The sequence below is a fragment of the Hippocampus zosterae genome, chromosome 18, assembly GCF_025434085.1.
Source record: "Hippocampus zosterae strain Florida chromosome 18, ASM2543408v3, whole genome shotgun sequence".
Lineage (NCBI taxonomy): Eukaryota > Metazoa > Chordata > Actinopteri > Syngnathiformes > Syngnathidae > Hippocampus > Hippocampus zosterae.
Window position 1 is genome coordinate 5,596,397 of NC_067468.1, and position 18,418 is coordinate 5,614,814.

The following is an 18,418-nucleotide window of genomic DNA, read 5'->3' on the forward strand; positions in this document are numbered from 1 at the left end:
AAGACAACACGTCCCTACAAAGCAAACGGCGATCACTCATGAGAGGAACAACAAGCCGCGGCATCAAGCTTTCAGTCACATTTCATGGCCCATTTGTTGTGTATGCATCAAAGTGGGGAGGCTGTCGTGGAGCGCTCATCGCGGGCCCTCGTCAGCGCATGAAAGCGGGACGAGGGCCTTGGTTTTGCTTTCTTCTTTTGCCTTCTTCCCCCTTGTTGCGGAAGCCAACATTGTGAGCGAAATTATACGTGCATTCTTTTACTTTACACTTTTGTCCCTGACAACAACATTCTGCGTGGCCTCTATTATGTTATCTTGAAGCATTCGCAGCTTGTCGTCATTCATTTGTGCAAAGTGTCAAATCTGGAGCAGAGCCTTTTCAGATTTGAACTGCATTTTCACTGAAACAAAAAAAAAAAAAAATCAATAAAGCATTGAGCGTGTAGCAAGGCATTCTGTAATGTTCTGTCGAATACCACACCAGTTCAAACTGAAATTGATATTGTTGACACCAGTCCCTCTCTGCACTTTAGTCAAAGTATCAAACCTAGAATGTTTTGGGATGTGTGTGTTTGATCTGTACCTTTTTTCATTGAGATGTGAAAATATGCGATGTGATATTTTCGCATTTCAACTTGCACTTTTTTAACCCTTTCAGTGACAGTAGTCACTACAGTGGACAGTCTATCATGTTATCGGGTTACAGGTTATCATAATTGGTGCATGAAAGGATTGACATGCACAAGTAATGTATTGATTCCATTTTCTTATAGATCTATTCAGTCATTTTTATTGTGTAAAATGTGTCTTGATGGGAATGTGTGAATGTGTTTGTGAGCCCTGTCAAGGAAGAATTTCTGTCACCATCGGGGTCAGACAATTAAGTATTCTCTCTATCTGTCTTGTATCTGTATCTATTCTTGTAAAATTGTGTGTGTGTTTACTACGGGTACCTGTTTTGACCAAAGATCTACTTTTCAAGCGACAAACATGCCGCGATGGCCCCGTTACCACACGTGCACGCATACACACATGCACGCACACACGCATGCCATGATGAGCAACGGCCCCTAACATGAACAGAAAAATAAAGTACATACAAGAGTTTGTGACTAGATGGTGCTATTCTAAAGGAAATACAATAAAATACAGGTTTTGTCATGATTCTGTTTGTGACCAACAGGTGGCACTGTAGGGCTCCCCCTGCAGCTGCACACCTGTTGGTCGTTATGTGGTTATTGCTTTAAAAGGACTCCTGGCACGACCACTCAGTGTCGGGTCATTGTTTGTTGCTGTTTCTTTGCTGCTGTCATATTTAGGTCATGTTTCTGTTACTATTAGTTTTGAGCATCTGCCATGGGTTTTGTTTGATACTTTGGACTTTGTTGTTTTTGGATTTAGTATTCTCTGTTTAATACAGTTTGTCAAGTACACCCTACTCCTCCCTCTTGCCTGCTTTTTGGGGTCCACCTCCACCACGCATTGTGTGTGTTTATTTATATCTCTATCTTTCACAACCATTGCAGCTGTAAAATAGCCTTTTATTGAACATTTAAAATGCTACGTCCAAGATTCTATATTGATCCATATATAAGGTACATCAGATTATAAGGTTCATTGCATTTGAGAAAACGTAATGCTTTTTGATGTGTTTTATAGTGCAGAAAATACGGTAATATGAATAACATGCACCATTTGTTTTTTGTAGTTGTTGTGTTTTTGCATTTCCCCCTAACCTACCGCAATCAACTTGTGACCAGTCCGCGGCCTACCGGTCGATCGTAATCGCCATATCGGCCTCCCCTGAACTATCCTGTTTCAGTGATTCCCAACCACTGCGAATATTAGTGTACCTGGAAGGATTTAACTGAATGAATCTGAACATTATTCACAACAAATAATGTGTCTTTGTGCATCCATTTAGGCCAATGGCATTGAAGCTTTGTCAGAAAAGTTCTTGGACTATTATTACAAAAGATGCATTACAATCCCATCCTGCAAACTATTAGTTTTCCCCTTCGGGGTGGGCCAGACTATTAATCAGCACGTCTCTAAAGGGATCCTGCGGCATTTGCTTTGTTCAGTGTGAGAGAACAGGCGAGTGATGTAGCAGGACAACTCAGGACGCACTTGCTAACAATACCCTGAACATCAGCCAACATCCAACTCCTGGCCCAGAAGAACATCGCCGTTTTGGAGCAAGCCTCCTACTCGTGAGGTGGCTCATCCCAAATGCCAAATTTGTACATCAGTTTCTAGTCTAGTCTACTGTGGTCTTGTTTAACTTTTGCTTGGTCTCATGAAAGTTAGTCAGTTAATGTATACTTTTTAATATGCGCCAGAAAATTTGTATAAAATAGAATTTCACAAATGATATTATGTTGGTCCTCAGACACCCATTCTTAATTTTAAGGGCTCTTGACTCTAATTTGTTCTAGGGAAATGATTAGCATGGATCCCTTCCAGATAAAAATAATGATGATACCTACAGTACCAGCACTTTGAATTCAGGAATTGTTCCTGCTAAAACGAAAGCCATTTATTATTGTCATTCTCACGGTGTTGTCATGCTGGCGTTTGCATTATCTTGAAGCATTACCCAGCTTGGAGTTGGCGTTCACTGTTTGTACGGGTAGATGCAGCTCTTGCTGATATTTACCAACAAACCACAGTAAAATGTTTTCAGTTCATCCCACACCACGGAAATAGTTCCCAGGAACCTCACCTTTACAAGGATATTCATACTGATTTTAAATGTTTATAGCCTCATTTGAACGGGCTCCCTGGGCTTCTCAGAGAAAGACAATGGAGTACAGTATCTGAAAATTCCTAGATAACAATTGTAATCCATGTATTTTTATTTATTTATTTATTTTTTTCCAGAAGCTAGTGTATTAACAATGAGAAAGTGTCCGTTTGGGACAGTGTTATATTTAATGAATGTTTTATTCTATTTACAATTTACCCAACATCATCCATGGGATCCCGTGTACAGTATATTTCGGAAGTGCGCCTAAATTATGGTGACATCTAGACATTTATTTTGAACAGCAGAAACAATGGATTTTGAATTCCATATAGAGTACCTTTGAAGGAGTACAATTCAATGGCTAGCTGTCATATTAGTTGAACTACTTTTCACAGTACTTGTTTATGTTGATTCTCTGTGTGACACACAATACAGCCTAATAACGGTAGGGAATATAGTCAATGATTTATTTAGATATTGACAGTCCAGAAAATGGGTGGCTAGACACCCCAATAGCTCTGGAAGGGTATTTACACGTGGTGCATTGTCACTGCCTCTTTTGTTCCTTTTACATAGAAGAGTGAATGTAAAGCAATAAGAGTCAATGGAAATCCAAGTACTTGCTGAGATGTTTTTTTTCTTGTCTTAAAGTCAGTACAGTGAAATTTGAATTGTTGAGTCGTAATTAATTTAAAATAACGCCAGGAAAAAAACTACAATTCTCTGATCAAAGTGTTTCTACAGTGGTGTGTTCTTCTACACAACGCGGCTCTTTCAAATTTTTTCAGAGCATTGGGAATGAAGGTCAGCAAAGTACGAGAGTGCATTCAGGCATACAGAGACAGGATCCAGGAAGAGGCGCCGCGCCAGTCATTGTTAGCACAAGCGCAGATATTGGTGGCAGACACCCAAAGGATCAAAATACGCAGCCAGCGGTGCAGCACGGGTGGCACCGTTATTTTTCTCCTTCATGCAAATAGCCTTGCAACTGCGATGTCTACAATAAGCATTCGAATAACTCGAGCAAAACTCATCTCTCATACATAAAGAAACCATGCGATGGAAACTATTTTTCCCTTCCGCGTGTTGCTTTAATTACGCAGCACTTCAACTGTTGTCTTTTTAGGCAAACTTTTGTGGTGCTTTCCGAGTCACATTCAGTATCATGCACATGAACTGAATATAAAGGTACTGTGAAACACACAAAGCTTATTTGAGGCGTCACAGGAAATGCATTTACCGTTTTTCCTACACATGAAGGAGAGCTTCAGTTCCAAAAATTTCAGCATTTTGTTGTTCAACATAGCTTGGATTTTTTTCAGGGACAACGAACATCTTATCATAAGAATACGGATATGAATATCATAATACACTGGACTCCCTTGATATTATAGCCATTGAGCATATGGTACTGGACTACCCCACACTGATGGGACTGCAAGTATAACGGTCGAGAACACTGATGTCAAACTCAAGGCCCAGGGGCCAGATCTGGCCCACAACATAATTTTATGTGGCCCGTGAAAGCAAATCAAACACCTCAACTTCCGTTATTCTTGCTAAAATCTGGATCAGAGTTCAACTTCTTACTTGTAACAAATAAAACATATTGTCAGCAGTTTCTTGTCACCACCGCTCATTACATCAGTTATATAATAGTCGAATAAACCGTTCTTCCCGACTTTTTTATATAGTTTCAGTCATACCGGCCCTCCGAGGGAAAGAGTAACTTCAATGTGGCCCGCGACAAAAATGACTTTGACACCCCTGCTCTAGAGAGAAAGCATTTGCCGGTCTTAAATGTTCCTGAGTCTGTGTCGGTGGTTTGACGTAAAAATGGTGATTTGTTGAAAAAGTATTTGGCCCCTAATACAGTACTACTAGCTACTTTGCGTCTTACATTTTTGCATCAGGGGTTTTGCTATTCTTCTGGGAAGTCGCTGCGTGTCGTTTACTCTTTGTGAGACGAGCAATTTTCTCCACTGTTTGCATATCCTCCTGCTCATTTCTATCGAGAGATTTCTCTCTCATGTCGGGCGGGATCTTTATCATTCAAACAGCTCCACTATCAGTCTGAAAAAAATGTTTCTTCATGCTTGATGGGCACCCTGAAATTGTTTGCAAGGAGGCAATCTGTACCTGACTCGCTTTAGTCATGCCTTTGTCTTCATGTAAAATACAGTACATTTCAGTGTCTTACGGCGAGGCTTAAAAATATCCCTATATATATATATAAATATAATATATATAACATATATATATTATATTTACAAATATAAATATTTATAGTGGGTGTCTTTGTAGCCATCATTTATACCGTCGCCGCACAAATTGTGCACGAGGGCAAATGAACGCCCTCGCACCCTGATCGGATCCACCAAGACGCTTCGGAGTTAATATCAGTTAATTAATTCAATGCACTGGGCAGGGAGCCGTGAGCAGAGGTGAGGTGGACCGCGATGTGTGAAACGGCGGCTGAGGTGGTGGTGTGGCGGCCGAGGCCGGGTTGGCGAAGGGCTTAAACTAAGAGGGAAATGATGGGAGTAATCCACTGAGTGCCTCTAATGTAATGAGTCAGCTTCACTTAATGGAGACCATTTGAGCAGGGAGGAGGTTCAGGAAGCCGGAGAGCTGTTGGTTATGGAGATTCTTGCTTGACAGAAAAGCTTGGTAGGGCGACGGAAAAGGGGATAGGTCTGCTATTCGTTTTCAAGCTACACTAGACACCAGCTCGCAGTTGCTGCTTTATAAGAATATATGACTGCAGTGTTGCACAATTGCTGAATTATAGTGCGGTGTGACTCAATATAATCATGTTATGATCTAGCTTCGGGCTGGAAGCAAGTGTTTTTATTCAGACCTGGTGTTGCAGATGTTTTCTGGGGTGGTTTTGGGTAATTCTCGAACTGCATTTTGTTGGCCTTGACTATTTTCATTTGGCTTTTTATGGATTAAGCGTGAGCTGCGAAAATGACATGCTCATGTCACTTAAACGGTCCGTTGCTGCTTAAATTTTAGATTATTTTTTTTAAGATAATCAAGTTTTCTCAAAATTAACATTGCATCTGCTTTTTGATTTGCTTATCTCCAAAAAAATGACTTAAATCAAATGTAAGGATTACAAATTATGAATTGGAATACCGTATTTTCCACACTAAAAGACACACTGGATTATGAGGTGCACCTTCAATGAATGGCCTATTTTGTAATTTTGTTCATACGTTGGGCACACCGCATTGTAAGACGCAATCTATACAATGCACCCACTAGATGGAGCTATGCTCAAGGAAACACCAACAGAACGATCAGATGTCAGTAAAATTTATTTAATAAAGCAGCGGCACAGTTCACTTAAACAACAGCAAGTTATAACATTGTCTCGTTAACGTTGAACTCTCTTGCCGCTGCTCTATTTCCATGTTCAACTGCGTAACCGATCACTTTAAGTTTGAACTCTGCGTTGTCAGCATTTCTCGAGCGAGGAGCCATTTTGGGGTCGAAATATTACCGTAATGACCATACACAAGGCACACCAGATTTTAAAGCGCGCTGTGAGCTTTTAAGAAAATGGAAGGCTTTTAGGTGTGCCTTTTAGTGCGGAAAACACGGTAGTATACCGGTAATCTTCAGGGGAATCAGTTCCTCGTAATCACAGGCCTTGGTCTTAAGATGGTCTTGAAGGAAAACCCTGCTTTGGGGTAGGGTTCACACCGGTAATCTTCAGGGGAATCAGTTCCTCCTAATCACAGGCCCTGGTCTTAAGATGGTCTTGGAAGTAAAACCCTGCTTTGGGGTAGGGGTTCAAAAATGTTGGTTTCCATTTGTTTGTTTGTTTGTTTTTTACAGATGTTAAATAAAGTGGGTCAAGATTTCCTCTCGATAAATGAGAAATAAATACTAAGAGTTTTTAGGCCACACCTGATCCTTTATGACAAAATAAAGAACCAGAGCAACTGACAACATCAAGGCCCAAACTAGCCACACGGCTTAATCTGTCAGTTGAAAATGTGTTTTTCCTAAAACCTAAACTTGAGTGTGTTGCAACTGAGTTCATACTCAAATCTTGTGGTTCACAGTCGGGAACTTTTCAACTAAACTCGATTTACTTCCAATCCTCTCTGAGGTTAGTTTCATGTCATGCATGTTTAGGATGAATGTGAAGGATCTGGTGCTGTGACTAAATTTTTGTTCCCTGTGTGCACGTATCTGTTGATGTTGCTATGCTATTTTTCATGGGGGTTTTTTCTAAGCCATCTACAAATCTTGTAATCAGTCGAGTTTTATTGGATCTATTGTACACTGGAAAACTAAGCGGGGTGAGTTGCCACAAGAGCCGCATGTGCTTGTTTGGCATGGTGTTGAGGTTGGATAGGGAGCGGGGTCACACACTAAATACATGGCCAGATGTGACATGTGCTCTTGGCTGTGACACAAACGGCATGACACAGGAGAAAAAGTACAGGCTTATTTGTTCGAGTGCCTGTGTGATTTGTGTTCAAAACTCATCCCCCGCATCCAAATCTGCATTTTTCTTTTTTTTTTTTTTAAATCTCTGGCTAACCCTATTTTCACATTAAAATGCATCACATTTGTAAACAGCAATCACTGAAGACGCATGTGGTCACCATGTGAGGATGATTGCGGGCCAGCAATAAGCTGCCAATTCTGTTGAACCATTTGAGCCACAAATGCACATTAAACCACACTTGAAAAGATTATGACCATGATGAAAAAAAACATTTCAAATCTTTGTAGTGCTTGAAAAAACTGCATAATCCCTCCAGGCATAAAAGTGTTTTAATGCACCATTAAATATATCCATGTTCCCTTTATGGGTTTTTTTTTTTTTTTTTTTGCTCCTGCATTTTGGAATTTGAAGCTGATGAAAGAGGCGCGATACACCCATGACAGGTTGCTAGTCAGTCCCAAATTAAAAATATGACTACATACCGGTACCTTTAAATGGAAGATTTCATCTTTCAGGAGAAAAGTGTGTGTGTGCTTGTGTATGTGTTTTTTTATTAACTTTTGTAAATATGGTTTAAAAAAAAAAAAGTCCAGTGTTTATTTCATTGATGGTGCTGAAGTTCGCCAAACTTTTGGTTTCCGGTCTCTAACAAAAGTATTCCACACCCCGTAGCTGAACATCAAAAATATGAGCGATTGCAGTCACATGAAATAAATAACAAGACCTGCTGGAAATCCCCGCAGCTCTGACACACCGTACCCGTGAAAAAATATCAAGTCAACAAATCAAACATTGAGTATCTGTATCCGTCCAGAAAGCGATCATGATTAGATTACACATACGTGTTTAACTTCTTAAAATATAGATACAAAATGTCCAAGTTAAGGGCATAATTTTATCAGGATTCGCAAAGGCAACCGTTTGTAATGCAGTAACATTACCACAATAACCTTTCACCTATGTGTATTGCAAATTTTCCGCAGCAGCAAATATCAACTTTAACCCTTTCATGCGCAAATAATAATAACCTACTTCAGGATTTATTTATTTTTTTGTCAGGTGTTTTTATTCATGAAAAAAACAAATAATGGCAGTGGATGGCAACACACATCACGGTCTATAGTAGTGGTTGATGCATCAACTGTGACATTGTGATGAATCAATATAAGACAAAACAACATGTGAGTAGCTCTCCACTCGAGTAACCGCTGTCCCTGAAAGGGTTAATGTTGGAACATTATCAATTAAAATCTGGTATTGTCTGTGTTCATGTACACTTGCCAAAGTCAATGTTTTTGTTTATTTATTTTCATTTTTCAAAGCAGTTTGAGGAACTAAAAAAATAAAATCTTTCTGTCTCTTCCTTTTCTTGTCCCAACTCTCCTTTCCTCTCCTCACCCTCAAAACAGGTTCCTCATCAGATGGGCGCACTGACCTTCTACCGATACGAGCAGCCGATCGTAGACTACTGCCAAGCTCATCAACCCCTGCGGCTAAACATGGGCTATGAGGGCCCACCTCAGTGTCTGGAGGGACTCGAAGACCTGGGGCCTTGTGAGAGGGCCACAATACAGACAGTGGCGCTCCCGGCCGTGCCCGCCGCTGCCACCGTAGGGCCCTCAATGTCAAGGCCACGTTCACCCCCACCAGCACTCAGGCCGACGACCGAGGCTCCCAGCGGCGGTCTTCCCACTGAGCGCACCGGCACACTTAAATTTGGACGCTAGCGAGCTGGACGTCAGCCTCTGATGACTTGTGACTTGAGAATAATGGGGCAGCTGAGCTGGTTATTGACCTCGGGTTTGAAACGTTAGTAAGAAGAAAGGTTTTGGTTTTCATGTTACACACAATCTGAGTGAATACACAGTCCCCCGGGATAACACGTTATTTTCCGTAACGCCGAATTGACGATGGTCTGGGTCATATAAAAAAAGTTTATTTTTCAAATTGTGTATGTTAATTATTATTTTTTTTGCCATTTCAACAGAACGGGTTGTGTTTTTGCAAGGTTGCGACAGTGCATGTACTCTGACTGTTGGGACAGAAAGGAGTACAAAAGGCTGTTGAACCAATTTTGATCATTATTTCATCTGGATCAGTCCTCTCTCACAGTGAACGATTACCGTGAGCTCGTATCTGCTTTGTTTGACTTTTAATTTTGGATGTGCGATCAAATTAATTCTGTCCGTATACATATCAAACCAAAGAGTTACAAAAAACAAAAATATTCGTTAAACTGAACATACGTTGAGGGCATTTCTTAAAATATGATAAACAAGCATCTTTGCTAAATTGTTGCACACAAAACTAAACGTCTGAGGTTTTGTTTGAAACAAATTGGCATCGTAATCAGATGGTGATGAGTTGGTGTTCATCGAGTAGTTATAGCCTGTAAAACCATTCCACAGCAACACACTTTAAATGTACAAGGTCCTGTTAAAAGACTGTCACACCTTTTGTAGATGCGTAGAGCCCAACAACAACATGCTGAATCTGTGAGGAAAGATGATTGCCAAGTCATGTACATACTGTATCCGTGAAGAGGTCCGCTGACCACTCTCACTGCCCCATTTGGAATCACGACAGACTTTTGATCATAAGAGGAAAATTCGGAGAGCATCATCTCTGACCATGTTTTGCTCCCTGAACCCTAACCCCTACCCCTCCACCCCCGCCATCACAGAGCAAAGCAGTGCCTCGTGAGGGCATGTTGAATCATCACGTTGACTTGGTCTCAGCCTGTGGATAAATTGGGAATACTGCCTGACATCTCCCCGGGGTCCAGTACGAGACATCACGGCGCTCTGTAAACTTTTGGCAAACATGTCAAGCGTTGCTATTCACTGACTTGTGGAGCAAGAAAGACTCAAAGCAAACAATGCACAGGGATCTTGTCTATTTTTTGTTTGTTTGCCCCTCCCACCCCCATTTACATCCAAGTGATGATCCACCTTGGAGATATTGGAACTCTTCACCAGATTAACTAAACAACTGACATTTGCCACATGGACTGGCCGTCAAGATCAGAAACTAGTTCATTATTTATCTTTTATTTTTTGGCTGTTGTCATGAACAAAAGAGACACTTTTTAAGGTGTGCAACGATGATGTCAAGACATTCGCTAGCTGTATCAAGGGTAAAAAAAAAAAAAAAACTAAACAGAGTGTATTTATCTTGTATATACAAAATCTTTTCAAACGGCAAGAAAATAAGACTTTCTGCTGTAACATCTGATGGACAGAAAGAGGAGCCTTACTCATTTTTCCAGTGTGGGATCTAAGTGTTAGAAAGCTGAAACTGTCCTGCTCCTGTTTCAATGATGAATATTTTTCTATTTGCTCCCACTATTATTAACCCTGAAGCGTTTTTGTTTTTTTTTCTTTTTCATCGAATCAAAAATAATGGAAGAACATTTGCGAGCCCAGTTGTGACATGTTCATGCTTGTCTCATATCAACGGCCATATTCGGGGGTTGTGAGTTTCATCCCAAATCAAACGACTGTTTGGAATTGTACCTGCATTTCTTTTAGGTGTCATTACAAAATGTAAACCCCGAAACAGCAATTCACAAGGTCTTTACAGTTTCACCCCCCACACCCCCAAAAAAACAAGCGTTTCAGCCTCCCTTGATGTACAGTACATTGCAAAAACAATGCAGTCGAATCGCTTCCTGCAATTGCGTCATCGTGCTGGTGGAGTTTCTTTGGGAAAAGCAGCTCAGCCAATAAAATATTGTAAGAGGAGGGATCTCAATTCTGCCCATACAGTATTCTGTCTGCCTTGCTCTTTTGAAATTCCGCTCTCGTTGCTCTGGCGATAACTGATTATTGATTTATCCTTGCATGTTAATACTTTGGGCTGCATCTTGTTTGAGGAAATTGACAGTCGAGAAGATACCTGTCTGAGAAGAACATGTTGGGAGCTGAACTGTTTTTTTGAGGGACCGATTACAGCCCCTGTAGAGTGATACTCACTGTCTGGCTCATTAAGCTTATCGAGTCTCAAGCTGGATCTTGGTACTTTTGGTGGTATTGCCTTCTGTGGTTCACTGACAAAAGTACGCTGTCATATTGCAACAAATGACAGCCATGCTTTACCACTTTATTCTGAGGCAATTAATAAGCATGGTAGGGAAAAAAATATAGCTTTTGGAAAATTCCTACCTGAGTGGGTCTGCGACAGATGGGGAAATACTCCAATTCTGTTTTTTTTTTTATGTATTTTTTTTATTTTTTATATGTACTGGATCATGACAGCAACTTTTGTTTTTCCAGATAATGACTGGAGGGATAGTATTAACATCTGACAAATATGTTTCCAGGTCTATCTTTTAAATGATGTGTGTGAGTGTGTGTGTTTTGATGTTTTTTTTTTGTCAAAAGATCAACATTTTTAAAATGCCCAATTCTTCTTATTGATAATTGGCGTTATTCATGCTAGTTCACCACAGAAATATTTTGTGTATAGCACTCACTCTCTGAAAAGTATCCTCGTTTCGAGTATGTCCTCTGATAGTCCAGCAAACCAGCCGGTCAAACGTTGATAACCCCCAAGGCTGAACAATTAATTAAGGAATAAAAAATTTAAAAAAATTAAAAACATTGCAAACATGATTTTAAAGTTTGAGTGTTTGATTAACACCAGAACAATACGCATGGTGACGATTCTAAATGAATTTTTCAGTCAACACAAACCAATACGGACAGGTAAGAAATTATCATATTTTCCGGATTATAAATCGCTTCGGCTTCATCCTCTGTGTCACTTTTAAACAACACTGCCAACTCTGGTGGTAGAAGATGCGGTGCTTCCTCTTCTCCGACACTGACGTCACACTCATCGTCAATTTATCGAGACAGGCCTATAGCACTCCCTTGCGGTTTAATGTGAAAATTATGTGAAATGATAAAATAATCTGTTCATTTCACACATAAGGCGGCCAAAATAAAAAATAAAAAAACTTGTTGTCCGCAAAATACGGTATGTACTGTATATTGTCTTTCTAATATCCCGTCTTTCTAACACCCTCTCCTTAGCACCCTGTGGTCCATGTTCAGTGTGGTACACACCATGATGCCAAACAACAACCTTTTGTGGTTAAACCATCATTTTTGTCCAATCCAGTTTCTTTTCTTCTTTCTTGCTTTCCCAAAATTCAATTGGTCCACTAAAATAAATCCATAGGCAATTTTTCTGTTTTATTTATTCATATTCTTATCAGTGCCAAGTTAGTTCAGTGACCGTTGTAGCGTTATCCTTCTTTAGTAGAACACAAACAATGTTGTCTTGCTGGGAGTAATTATTTTGTTTTTGTTGTTGTTTTTTTATTTTTTTTTCACCATTGAGGAGTGGGCTGCAAAGGCTCTGCATGCTTAATGATGCATGTTCGAGCTGAAGTTCAAGTCTATCCGCGTAAGGCCGACAACGCCAACAGGTTTTATTCTGTGTGGACTCCAATTTTGTTTGTTTAGGATTTAATTGCACAGCAAGCTCTCCAACACCCCCTCATTTCTGCTGGGAGGTTTTTGCTTCTTTTATTTATTTATTTGTATTGTTGGATTGTTATTTATTTATTATTTTCAGGTTTTTCTTTTTTTTTAAATTTTCATTTTGCTTGTGGTGGGGTGAGAAAAAAAAGATGCCTGGAGATTTGCAGTGAAAAACTTTCACATTGTTGGGTTTAAGCACCAAGGAAGAGCTAAATGCAGCAGTAGAGATCAGTTGGTCCACCAGGAAACACTGTACATTTGGGAGGACAAACAGATAAGTGCAATTACATTTATTACTGTGATGTTACATGCCTGAACGTCTCGGGCAGGTTTCTTCCCGATGTATCAGAAGCATACCAAGTTCTTCGGCTGAGCGCACAAGCGAAGTGGCATTCTTGAATTGCTTGCATTTTGTAAGACGTTTAAATACTTATATGCATGCTCATGTAGCAACAATTGAAGAGAGACTCACACTTCACGTAAATGATTACGACACTGTCAAGAATGAACTTGGATTTTTTTCACCCTCTGGCAGCAGAAAGCCTAAAACTTAAGACTAATCAAGAGTGCACACACACTCTAAAAAAATACTTAATATTCAATAGCTTTTTGGTGCATCCATCAAATTGAGCTCACCCAAGGCAATCTGTGACGGCTCGCTGATTTCTAATCCATAACCGACTAGATTTGAGAAATTAATTGCAAGTCAAATACGGATTTGGAGCTTTTCCTGCTATGATGTGCATCGGGTCTCTCATCCGCAAGTCAACGCTGCTCCCTATTCCCCTTTACAGCACACTGGAGTCATTTAATAGATTTGTAACAAAATTGTACAGTTCATGGCACATTAAAAAAAAATATATATTTTTTTCTTCTTATTTAATGAATAATTTGCCCAAGCCCTAGGACTAACACCACAAATATATCTCACATTGCAAATGGACAAGACGTAATGTGTACTTACAAGAAAAGCTGTACTCTGCATGTAGGAAAAAATGGGCCTAAGTGTGTGTGAGTGTGTGTGCCCCTACAGCGTCACATCCTCCTCCACCTTCCTTTCGCCAGTGTCACTACAACTGATGCTCATGCCTGCCCGGTCCTCATTGATCGTTATTGTCCATTACTGTTTCACATGAGCAGAAGGTCTTTAACCTGTGGCTCATGTCATGCCGACACTGTTTTTCTGCCATGGCTCATGTCAGAGGGTACGTCCAATAGCAAGATGTGATCATTAACTTTTGTCGGGGAAACACATTTTTTCATTTGCCTGACAAATCCCGTTTACGCCCCTGAGTGTATTTAATGCAAACACCGAAGGAGATGAGGTTTGAATGAAAACAAGTGACAGTTTAATCTCGTGTTTAATGTGTCATGACACTGAGAGAGAAAGCAGGCGAGCTGGCATAAAGTAAGATTAGAAAAAGAAATAAAAGTATTTGTTTCCGTGCAGACCCAGAGCACGTTCCCTTTATTTCCCTGCCTCCTACTGTAAATGTGCAAAACAATTGATTCCCCGCTGTTTCCCTCCCATCCAATTTCTGCAGAGCATTGATTTCTGTAGGGTGTAAATATGTGCTGCCTTGTTTGGTAGTTGCTTTGTTGTTTTGGGTTTGTTTTTTTGGCTTTGTTTTTGTTGTTGTTTTCCCTCTCTCTTTTATTTCTATTTTGCTTTTATTGTACTCAGATTTTTTTTGTTTTGTTTTTTTTGTGGAGACTTGGTCCAAGTGCAAACATATGGCTCTTTGATTAAATTATTGTCAGAAAATGTTTTGTAAAAAATTTGATGATTCAAAAAATAATAAACCGATAAGATGGAAACTTTGATCTTTCGTTTATCTGAATTAAAGTGATTTGCAATTTGTGCCAGCTGCAGTTTAAAGATATTTCTGTGTTTGTATCTACAGCTTGTACATAACGCATGCGGAACAACAGCAACTGAGTGTTTAAAGTGGGAGTTTGCAATGTTAACACCGCTGGCAATATTTCAATGGAGCGTCACTTGACTTATACAGACACACTATTCCCAAAAAGTAAGTGACATTTGGCTTCAGATGAACTTTTACGACGAGCCTAAAATGCCTTCAAACCTTTATAGGTGAACTTAATCTGACCTTCTCTAAGATTTTGAATGCACATGTGCAACTGTTAAATGTTCGGTACATTTTGCACAAGTTGCTGTTTTCTAACGAGAGGCTGAGCATTGAATCGACCAATAAATAACCTGGTTCAATTAGAGCTGATGTTTAAACGGTCGTCCTCATCATGCTGTTCACGTTTTGACAACATGAGACCAAGATGACACCTAACAATGGATCAACAGTACTTTCCCATTGAGATGCTTCAAATAGGACGTTCTCAGACGCAAGTAGCTACTGAGTTTAGAGTGTCACAGGGTGTCAATAACAGCTTCCAACAGAGCCACCAAGAGATCGGAAGAGTCACAGAAAGAAGTAGAAGTGGATTTCCTTTGGCCACATCCCATGAGAAACCTGATGATGAATGCCACTCAACTCCAGGCATGTTTAAGGGAGACCATTCAAAACCATTTACATCAAGGTCGTCTGTGTGCTAGACCATCTGCTAGGGTATCTGGCCAAGCCACCAGGCACAAGCGTCATCATCTTGCATGGGTCAGGGAGCATTTATGCTGGATGAGCGACCAGTGGGCCTCAGTGCTGTTCTCGGATGAAAGTGAATTCACTTTGAGCAGAAATGATGGCCACCAACAATGTTGGAGACGTCAAGGCGAGCGCTCTGCATCAGCCACTGTTGTCACCAGAAGAGTTTTTGGTGGTGGCAGTGTTTCAGTGTAGGCAGGTGTGTCCAGTGGGGACAGAACTGCCTTACGCTTTGTGACAAGCCCATAGTACCCGAATATCATCATTAATCCAGTGACTGTGCCCCTACATGAACAACAAGGGCCTAATTTCATCTACATAGATGACAATGCTCCAGCTCATCGAGGTCGCATCACCAGGGAACGGCTGTTGGGAGACTCATCCACCTCAAATGGAATGACCAGCACTTTCTCCAGACCCGAATCCAATTGAAAACCAGTGTCAGCTGAGTCACCCTGAAGAGGTTTGAAACTCTGCACATCAGAACCTCAATGACTTGAGGGCCCCCCTTCAAGAAGAGTGGGATGCCATGCCTCAGCAGACAATAATTCGATTTCAGAACAGCATGAGACGTCGTAGTCAAGCTGTAATTGATGCTCAAAGGCACATGACGAGTTAAGAATAAGAATAGGAGTAAGAAAACCTTCATTCATTTCACAATGGAGAAATTCCCAATTTACATTAGCAAAGTTTTGAAAGGAAGGAGTAGAACAGGGGTGCCCAAACCTTTTGGATCGAAGATCTACTTTTTGATCAACTAACCTCACGGGATCTGAGACTGATTAGTGTGCAGTGTATATTAACACAAAAAATATATTACTAACATGTACAAAGACACACAAATGGTTGTTTGTTTTTTTTCTTCTCGACACTCCTCGGATCTAGTTGGGACCCGTCTTAAATCTACCGGTAGATCAGGATCTACCTAATGGGCACCCCTGGAGTAGAAGGACAAAAATGATTGGAGCTGTTGTAAAAGCAGCCACGCTCGCCGCTATTATTGAGACGTTGAAAGTTTTTGTTGTGGTTTACCGACCATTGTTGTTAAGTTTTCTTTCAATGAATTGTTGAATTGACAGTGCATGACTTTGTCCAAAAGATTAATCAAAATATTTCAGGATTTACAGGCTCGTCATTGTTTTTAAAATAATTCCGAATAAAAATACATAACTAATAAAAGTAATAAACAGTCCAGCAGTTTATATGATTTGAAAAAAAAATCTTTGGAGGTGAATTTAGTTTTTGTCACTGTCTACGCCAGTCCACGCTTAGATTGTAGTTGTTTCCATGACAAACTGTTGCTGTGCTTTTCTTTGGCTACATGCTGAGCCATTGCTCCAGGCTCAACAACAGCACTGCACATCCAAACATTATCAAAGCTCAAGTATATGTGTCTTTACTGCATTTAGTTTTAATAATAATAATAATACATTTTATTTTAAAGCGCTTTTCATCTCACTCAAAGACACTTTACAAGAGCATAAAAACACAGGATAAAAATGTGCATTTAAAACAAGCATACATAATTTACAAAAGTTCATTTGGATGAACAAAAGAACAATTGGTAAAAAAGATTAAAAGGTATTAAAAGCATAGCAGAACAGGTGAGTTTTTAGGGATGATTTTAAGGATTGGAGGTCAGTACAGTTGCGGATGTGTTGTGGTAGAGCGTTCCAGAGGGTGGGGGCGGCGACAGAGAAGGCTCGGTCCCCCCAGGTTTTGAGCTTGGTCACGGGGATGGCGAGGAGGTTTGTGTTTGAGGAGCGGACATTGTGGGAAGGAGTGTATTGGTAAAGAAGGTCGGAAAGATAGGAGGGTGCCTGATTGTGAAGGGCTTTATAGGTGAGTAGGAGCAGTTTAAATTGAATACGCTGGGGAACAGGGAGCCAGTGGAGGTTTTTAAGGACGGGGGTGATGTGATCACGAGTGCGGGTGTGGGTGAGTAGGCGGGCGGTGGCATTCTGGATGTACTGTAGTTTATTGAGGAATTTGGAGGTTGTACCATAGAGAATGCTATTGCAGTAGTCAAGGCGGGAGGTGATGAAGGCGTGGATGAGGGTTTGAGCAGCGTTGAAAGAAAGTGATGGGCGGAGACGAGCAATGTTTTTGAGGTGGAAGAAATCAGTTTTGGTGGTTTGGTTGATGTGTTGATCGAAAGAGAGGTTATTATCAAAAAGGACCCCGAGGTTGCGACAGTGAGAGGAGGGGGACAGGGTGAAGTTATCTATAGTGAGGGTAAAGTTGGTGGTTGTTTGGGTGAGGAACCGAGGACCGATTATAAGCAGTTGAGATTTAGTACAGTTAAGAGTGAGAAAGTTTGTTTGCAACCAGGATTTGACATCTGAGAGACAGTTGGACAGGGTGTAGTGGGTTGTTGGGGTAAATGATTTGGTGGATATGTACAATTGCACATCATCAGCGTAGCAGTGGAACTGGAGACCATGATGACGTATGATTTGGCCGAGGGGTAAAAGATAGAGAATGAAGAGAAGAGGACCAAGCACAGAACCCTGGGGGACACCTTGGGACAGTGGGGCAGTGTAGGAAGAGCAGTTGTTTATGTGTATGAATTGTTTCCTGTCTGTGAGATAAGAGTGTAGCCAGGTAAGGACTTTGTCGTTGATGTTTAGGGATTGTAAGCGAGAGAGTAGGATAGAATGGTTGATGGTGTCAAAGGCAGCTGTAAGGTCAAGAAGGATGAGGATGGAGAGTAGGCCGGAGTCAGAGGCGAGGAGGAGGTCATTGGTGATTTTAAGGAGGGCTGTTTCAGTGCTGTGTTGTGTGCGGAATCCAGATTGAAATTGTTCAAAAAGCTGGTTGTTGTTTAGGTAGGTTTTAATTTGAGATGTGATAGCACATTCTATGACTTTGGACAGAAAGGGAAGGTTGAAGATGAGTCGAAAGTTGCTCATGATGTCAGGGTTGAGTCCAGGTTTTTTGATGGGGGTTACGGCAGCCAGTTTGAGTGAGGAGGGGACATAGGCAGAGTTGAGGGAGGAGTTGACAATGTTCATGACGAGGTGGGAGATGGCGGGAAAGCAGTGCTTGACGAAGGAAGATGGGATGGGATCCAGTGTGCAGGTGGAGGAGTTCA

At 40.7% G+C, this 18,418-nt stretch overlaps 2 protein-coding genes across 3 annotated transcripts in view; one reads left to right on the plus strand and one right to left on the minus strand.

The window, feature by feature from the left end:
* Positions 1 to 14,138, plus strand: part of LOC127590806 (leucine-rich repeat transmembrane neuronal protein 4) — an 85,096-nt gene extending 70,958 nt beyond the window's left edge. Inside the window, exon 3 of one of the 2 annotated variants that reach the window (XR_007959768.1) lies at positions 8,627 to 8,768. Coding sequence is in view for 1 of the 2 variants with exons in the window: in XM_052050269.1 (XP_051906229.1) it covers positions 8,627 to 8,944 (318 nt within the window). In the remaining variant the exon portion in view is untranslated. Of the gene's footprint in view, positions 1 to 8,626 lie in introns of both variants that reach the window. The other variant, XM_052050269.1, reaches the window with a different exon arrangement.
* The window catches only part of prkab1a (protein kinase, AMP-activated, beta 1 non-catalytic subunit, a), a 306,897-nt gene that overhangs the window by 165,455 nt on the left and 123,024 nt on the right, over positions 1 to 18,418 (minus strand). The gene's annotated exons all lie outside the window — the stretch shown is intronic.